General features: G+C 40.1%; 1 protein-coding gene across 1 annotated transcript in view; it reads right to left on the bottom strand.

The window, feature by feature from the left end:
- The window catches only part of LOC103214090 (ABC-type organic anion transporter ABCA8-like), a 59,436-nt gene extending 54,532 nt beyond the window's left edge, over positions 1-4,904 (bottom strand). The window contains exons 1-3 of the mRNA XM_007959892.1: positions 4,809-4,904; positions 3,496-3,700; positions 294-458 (exon numbers count right to left, since the gene is read on the bottom strand). Coding sequence (XP_007958083.1) covers positions 294-458; positions 3,496-3,700; positions 4,809-4,904 — 466 coding nt within the window. The remainder of the gene's footprint in view (positions 1-293; positions 459-3,495; positions 3,701-4,808) is intronic.
- Between the last annotated feature and the right edge of the window lie 3,462 nt (positions 4,905-8,366).

Here is an 8,366-nt window from a genome sequence, read left to right on the forward strand (position 1 = left end):
ACTTTATTTTTAACAACCAGTATATTAATATATCCCAAAATGAGTGTAAAATTTTCAAATAAGTAGAGTCTGGAAGGAAGATGGGGCAATCTACTTCCGTAGTGATACTGCCTCGGAAACCCAAGGAGGGGTCGCTATGAGGCGGGTCCGACTCGACGGCACGTAACAACAACAGAGTGGCAATACTGATCTCACTGTGGCAGAGAGGTACTACCTATTTTGTCATTCTAACATCTATCTCCACATGACTTATAATTAAAATAGAGTGGTAGATTTAACAGCTGGAGATTTACCTTCATGGTCACCGTGTTCCTTCTTTATCGGGATTCTGTATCCCAACGAGAACTTCAATTGATATGAGAATGTATCAGTAAACATGACTTTTACCATTTCCTGGGGATACATTGCTGATAATTCTTCAATACTTTTATTACCTGGCAGTTCCATGATTGTTCTACCTGCCATTACAAGAAGGCCACATTATTATCAGTGCATTACTAAAAGGCACAAACTCAGGGTGTCATTTTCAATTGTTTTTGTAGAATTCTTTATGGAAATAAAATGAAGTATTGGCGGCCTTAAGTAAATCAGACAGACTAAGAGTTTGGCAAAAGGCATTTCTGAAGTTCAGCGTAGATATAATGAGAAGAAATAATGATTGGAATTGGCTCAGTAATCACACATATGAAGATGACATTATTTTATCTTCATATGTGTGATTACTGAGCCAATTTCAATCATAGAAAATATCCTATGAATGAGATTATTTATGGAAGAATTAGCAGTATAATACATCTAAAATGGTGGTAAAACAATGAATGTGTTTATAACATAAACACATTCATGAATGTGTTTATAACACATGTGGATAAACACATATAGGATAAACACATTCTATTGCCTAAAGTAACTATACATGTTTATTTTTCTTTAACAACCTTGATAATGTGGTTAATGTGCTCCCCCCTCAAAAAAAAAAAACCTCAACATTTTAAAATGTGCAGGGGATAATACTGACATCACTACATCTTTATTTTTTGAAGTTCTTTTGGTTATCTCCATATAGAGTATTATTAAGACTGAAAGACTTAATAATAAGTCCCTGGGTGGAACAAACCGTTAAGCACAAGACTATGAGTCTAAAGGTTGATGGTTCACACCCAACTAGAGTCACCTTGGAAACAAGCCTAGCAATCTTCTTCTAAAAGGTCACACATTGCCTTGAAAATCTTATGGAGCAGTTCTCTGGACACATGGGGTCACCATGACACGACGTCTTCAATGTCATTCATTTAGTCAACAGATCAAAAGAAAAAAAATACTGAAGAAATGAGAAGGAATACCAGAAAAATTCTGGAATGGGGTGGGAGTGTTCAAGATAAAAGAGGCGAGAGCAGGCAGCATGTATTTTGATAGAACTGAATATTTGTAAAATTAATTTAGTAATACCTATTACTATAGATTATTAATGTAGAATACAACAGCATAATATAATGTAGGGTATTACTATTATAAAATTATATCTATCACTGCTAACCAGAAGGCTGGCAGTTCAAACCCACCAGCCACTTCTCAGAAGGAAGGCTGGGCAACCTACTTCTGTAGTGATATGGCCTTGGAAACCCAAGGAGGGATCGCTATGAGTCAGATCTGACTGGATGGTGCAAATGGTTAATGTGCTTAACTGCTAACTGAAAAGTTAAAGGTTCAAGTCCATCCAGAGGCACTTTGGAAGAAAAACCAGGTTATCAAGTTCTGAAAGATCAGCCACTGGAAATCCTATGGGGGATTTTCTGTTCTCATATACATGGGTCATCATGAGTCAGCATCAACCCACTGACAATTTTTTTTTTTTTTTTTTTCAACAGAATAAAGTCTCTGGCACACAGTAGCATTTAATAAAAATCTGGCACACAGCAGCATTTAATAAAAACATGTTAACTGTATGTGGCTTTGAATGAGGGTACTGAGAGACACAACTATGTGATGTTGGAATCTTCAGGAGAACACCTGTGAAGGGGAGGGTGAGAGCAAATATGTCTTAGGATAGGTTGGGAAGCTGGATCTTTGGTGAAGAGTTCAGGGCAGATATGACCTTGAATCAGAAGTGGCCTTAGTGTTTGTAGGTAAGATGAACCATGTAGACACTCAGATTCAGGCAAGCAAGCTTGGGATGGTTTATATCCACCTGGTCCATCAATGGACAATGAAACTAACATAAGAAAGGAAAGTCCAATATAGTCAAGGAACTGTGACCTCAAGTACCTAAACACAGATGACAGTGAGGCTGGATTTCTGGACACTGAATCCAGTTAAAAGTCAGAATCCAAGCACAAAATAAATGTTTCCCTGGGCCAGAGTGGAACTATGAACTGAGAAAGAGAAGTGAGGTTACAGAGACTGCCAGTGACTGGATAGAGCAGAATCCACAGGTCCTTCCTGCAATAATGCCCTTGGTGGGGAATTATTGTACTTAAAACTAATACCAGGTACCTTCTGAGTCTCTTTTCACATTTTTAAAATTGAGATATCACTCATATATCACAACGTTCACCTTTTTCAAGTGTACAGTTCTGTGAGTTTTATTTAGTATATTCGCAAAGTTGTATAAACTCTAAGTCACTATTAAATGATAGCCCAGTTCACTTCTGAGGTGGCTGTGTGTGGATTCAAACCTCCAACTTTTCAGTTCACAGCTGAGTCCATTAACCATTTGCACCACTTGAGGATTCCTATCTCTATTCAATCTTGCCTTAAGAATCTCCTCCTTTAAGTGAGACTAAGGGTTTCCTTTTCCCGTAAGACAGCTGGAGCTGAGATTCTCTTACTCTCAACTGAAATATTCGTCAGAAAATTAGTTAATCTTATTTTGAATATGATGATAATGACACTCAGAGAAGTCACTTGCACAAAGTACTACAGCCACAGGGTCACAGAATTGTCTTCCGTCAAATGTCTCATGGCCCTAAGTCCAGTTCTCTGGCCTCTCAATGATGCCACTACTCCTCTAGTTTTAGGGAACTTTTTTTTTTTTTTTTTTTTTTGGTGTTGAAAGGATAAAGTTTGTACAATTAAATTCAAGAAAAGACAAGAATAAATGTACTTTGTCCATAATGACCAGCAAACCCTAGAGCAATCATCTCATTCCAGTAACAATATTTACACAGCTATGTATCAGCAAACCCCTAAACATTCTATCTTTTCAATATTTTCCAATCTGTGTAGTCGATGCATCCCAAAGCTTTCCTTTAAAGCTAGCACTCCAAGTGGTTATTCAATGTTTGCCACGTGATACACACAGTTTTGATTTAGATTTTTGAAAAATGGCCTCTTACTTCCGACAAAGAGAAAGCATGTTAATTTTTCACATAATAAAGATATTTTGATAACTGACATGGTTTATCAACTGAAATGCAAATTAAACACATGCATCTGTGATCAAATGAAGCAAATCTTGAACATCAGAAATTTCTCTCAGGTTGCTAGAAAACTCACCTGTCATGAAGGGGGCTGAGGCTACTTTATTCATTATCTGTTGGGTTGTACTCGTGACAGGTGTGTATGCAATAATATAGTTAGAATCTTTAAATGAATCCACACGTCCCAGTTTCACAGCAGGCACCGAAGAGAAATCATTAACATGATGCATAGTGGGAAATAGGTACAAACAAAGTAGAAGTGCCAATGAGCTAAACCATTCCTACACAGTTCAAGAGAAAGAAGAAAGATAATTATGATTTCAAATTAATCATCACCAATCAGTTTCATCATATACATTGATTGCTTCTCTTTGTCCCCTTTTCTAATTTCAACACGTTATGGACATTTTAAAATATGTATAACACAAAAGTCAGTGGTCTCGGTAATCCCCAAGAGTTATCAGTTGGAATGCAAATTTGCTGATCCTCAGGACCAGTGCTAAAACTTCAGAAGCGACAGTGGCAAGCTGTGATCAAATCACTACCACCTGCCATTACCTTGGTGACCCACTCATGCTGTGTTTGATTCTGCCGAGGTCCATGCATGGTGAGAGACAGTTCCAAGGCATTGTTCACTTAGTAACAGTATATTAGTCACACGCCAAGAATCTGGAATTGGTAACTCAACAGAATGTGTGTGAGCTGAGAAGCACTGGCCTGGTTAACTAGTTTTCAGTCTTGGTTCCTTGCAAACTTCCAGTAACAAACCATTTAATATTTCCATAATGCATGGTCTTAGATAAAATCCACAATGGATATAGACTACCACTGCAATTTAGTGGAAAAAATGCTACCTATGTCTTTCTGATTATTAAAAGATACCAAGCTCTAACCAGGGCTTTTGTGAGATGGTGAGATTACAAGAGCTGGTGTTAATTTTCTTCTTGGTAATTAATACACTTAAAATTTTTCCACCATTCTTGCAGGATTTATGAATTATCTTTAAAAGAGAAAGAGATCCCAAAGAGAAAATGCTAGTTACCAGCTTCTTTAAACAGATGTTTTGTGGTGTTTTTGTTCATCAAATCTTCAAAATACTGGTATTTAGGTCTACTATCTATGAGTGGGAGTATTAGTAAAAAGTGCAACCTTTGGCTTTTAAAACATGTATTGAATTCTCAACTGCTGATGAATGTCAGTGATTTTAGGCTTCAATTTATGACTCTATGTCAACTTAAATGTCTTCAGACTGATTCATGGGCTAAGGAACAGCTTCTTCTATACTATAAAGGTGTTCTATTTGGAGGGAGAAATACAAAGTACACATACCAACAATGGAAATACATTTTCCTATAATAAATGTGAAGTGACATAGATAGTGAATCATACCATTATAAAGTCTCTCTTCATCCTCCATTTTTTAAGAACATTCTTGCAAAATAAGGCCCAAGTTTGCTGACACACCCTTATTTCTCTCTTACTCATTTTGCCCTGTGTAATGAGAAAGAAAGAAAAAGGATAAAATAAATGTGACGGCCTTAATAAGATATATGATGCAAACACAGAGCCATCTGATAACCCCAGTGTTCCAAAGGAGTGACGTCCCAGCCAGCCAGCCGAGAGATAGAACCCATGGTTGCCAGGACCCCTTCACAGTGACAAGGAGTGGCTGTCGTACCTGTCGAAGCCATCGTCTTATTCATGGTGCAAGATCGTGCTCAGGGAGTGATATTTTCTAGAGACAAAGCTGGGGTGTCCAGGGGCCAGTTCCCACAGGAGGCATAGAAGCCTCAGACAGCATTGCCAGAGGAAGAACCTACACATGATGTGGTGGTTATGTTTGTGTGTCAACTTGGCTGGGCCTGGGTGAGTGGCTGGGCAGCTGGTTGTGGTATTCCCCATGATGAGACTGGTCATCAACTCCATGGTGGAATCCACTGTGAGCAGCTGAGTAGCTGTCTTTGGGTATGTGGTCTGCTTCCCGTACATAAGCAGCAGCTTTGGGAATGGCCTCTAGTTTACAGCACACTTGGACCCTGCATGTAGCCATGTCTTTGTTCAGCAGCCTGCCATGCTCTACCAACCTAGGGTCTTACAATAGACTTGAATTGATGGCCTGCCGTGTGGTTTGGTAATATCGGGACTGTGCCTTTTTACTTGTCAACCTTGAGCTTGGCAGCCTCAGCAGCTAGCAGCTGTCTGAGTGAAGAAAAGCCTCTAGCTTCAGTGGGCCGGGAGCAGAAGCAGAGCTGGACCCCAAGGTTGAAGGGTTTTCACCCAGCCCCTAGAGCCTGTCGCTTTGAACTTGGATTTAAGCCTCCAAACTGTAAGAGAATAAACTGTTTGTTGAGGCCATCCCATTTGTGGTATATATTCTTGTCAGAGCGGCAGTAGGTAGCCCAGAACACATGGCTACTAAAAGAAATTACAAGCTCTCTGGAGCTCTTGAAAGAGCTAATATCATAAGACAATCATGTGGACTGAATTCCAGGTGGTGAATTCTCCCCTCAGGACAGGTGGAATCTATGAACAGATCCATGAACTCCTGTGGCAGAGTATGCATGAAGCCACAGCTACCCCAAAAGCAGCTGAAATGTTAAGAAATCTTTAAAGGCATTTAGAACAATTTTTTACAGTTCCTGAAAGCCCCAAACCTAAGAGACATCCGTGCTCATTCATTCACTTTTTCCCACAGTCCCACTGGGTACCGCTAACAAAGATCAGAACAAACCAAGGGGCAGAGACACCCTCCAGACATTCACAGGCCACAGAACCCACCCATTTCTCCGAACATTTTTCTCCTACGAGCTGGTAACTGCTATCAGCTTCAGGGAGAACAGGAATCCTTCCACAGTATCTGCTTTGGCCTCTTAGGGAAGAATTGGGACAATAATCAGCTGCTGCTGGGAGACAGTCAGTAAATCCTGCTGCACCCACCTGCACTCTCTTTACACTGACTACTTCAAGGGGACAGGTAGAAGCAAACACCATTGTTCCTTGGGAGAACAACAACAACAAAAAAAACCAAACCCACTGCCATCAAGTCAAAGGTTTCCAAGGTGGTAAATCTTTACAGAAGTAGATTGCCCAGTCTTCCTTCCATGGAGTAGTTGGTGGGTTTGAACCACCAACCTTCTGGTTAGCAATCAAATGCCTTAGGCACTGTGCCACCAGAGCTCCTTATCCCTTGAGAGAGAGGAAGGAAATCACCTTCCCCCAACCACCAGTCTCGTACCAAGTAAAAGGGTGTGGGGCACACCATATACTGCCCCCATTCCCAAGGAAGGTGGAGGGTTAGAGAAAATGGGGAAGAGCTTCAAGAAGATGGATTGACACAGCGGGTGCAATGGTGGGTTTAAGAAAGCCACAACTTGAGGACGGTGCAGGACCGGGCAGTGTTTCCTTCTGTTGTGCGTGGGGTCGCTAGGAGTCGGAACTGCCTTGACAGCAACTAACCACAATGACATTCCCAAGGAAAGGCCAGTTGCTACTGAAGAATGCTGCCTAGACCCAGCACTAATACAAAACAAGAGATCTGCTATCACTGAAGGAGGGAGAGGAAGCTCTCACCTATCCAAGACCTCTCAACAGACACATGGTGGGATTTGGTTTCCATGGAGTAAAGGAAAAATGCTGAAAAGACTCCACACCAAGGCAGAGGTCTTCAGCACCCACCTCTGGGGCTGGACAGGAAGTCTGGAACTCCCCTTGCCCTCACTTTAAGCACTGTACTGAGCACCAAGTTACAGCAGTCTACAGGTGGGGTAGAAGTGGCAGAATAGAGGGGCTCCCTTTGTGGCTCAGGGTGCGGGGCTTATTGAAAGTTAAAAGTGGAGCAGAAACCCAGAGGAAACCTCTAGCCCCTCAGGCTGTACAATGGCACCAATGAGCAGCAGCCACCATTTGGTGAATTTCAAGCATGAGGTACTCTAACGTGAGTTATAACATCAACAAAATCCATATCCACTCAAATACTCATAGTATTGACTGAACTCTCCACTAAATGGCCTGACATGTGCATGTTATTTCCAGCATAAATACTACTTATTTTAGTCTCTATTGTTCTTTTACACAGTGGCCAGTATTACAACAAAAATTATGATAATGTAAAAAAGCAAGAAAAAAGAATCTATTGTTAATAGAACGTCAACAGACAGACTCAGAGAAGAAGCAGATGTTGAAATATCAGACAAGAACTTTAAAATGATCGTGAAGGATGTGTTGAATAGGTCTGGTTGGATAGGTGAGCAACCGATGAGGAGATCGAAGACTTCAGCAGAAGATGGAAGCAATTATAAATAGTTTAGTGGAAATGCTCACAAAAGAGCCCACAAAGGAATGAAGAATTCCTTTGACATAGTTATCCACAGAGGGGACACAGCAGAGGAAGACTCTGATTTAAAGGTATATAAACAGAAACTACCTGCATCTACCAATCTGATAGGAATGAAGGGTATTGCATTATTATTTGTATTGCCTTGTTTTTCATAGAAGTTGAGTATCCTCACATGTTGAATGGCTATTTAGATTTATTTTGTGAATAGCCTTTTTATACAAAAATTGATGTTTTTGACTTACAGCTTTAGGAGTTTTGTTTTGTTTTTTATGTATTCTAGATACAGAAGGAAGCTCTGGTGGTGTAGTGCCTAAGGCATTTGACTGCTAACCAGAAGGCTGGTGGTTCAAACCCACCAGCCACTTCTCAGAAGGAGGACTGGGTGATCTACTTCCATTTTTATTTTATTTTATTTTATTTTTTGGTTTTCTAGATACTTTCATCCATTATGTATGCTGCACATGCTTCTTACATTATTGCTTCTCCACTAAAATTAGTAATACCAAATTGATTTAGCTCTTCTTTCACTGAATTTCAATTTTCATAGAAAACTTAGCAATCCTTTTCTTTGTGATTTTGTATTTTGCATGTGTGTGTATCTTGTTCAAGAA

The sequence above is a fragment of the Orycteropus afer genome, unplaced genomic scaffold (assembly GCF_000298275.1).
Source record: "Orycteropus afer afer isolate SDZICR_OR568_19922 unplaced genomic scaffold, OryAfe1.0 scaffold00018, whole genome shotgun sequence".
Taxonomy (NCBI): domain Eukaryota; kingdom Metazoa; phylum Chordata; class Mammalia; order Tubulidentata; family Orycteropodidae; genus Orycteropus; species Orycteropus afer.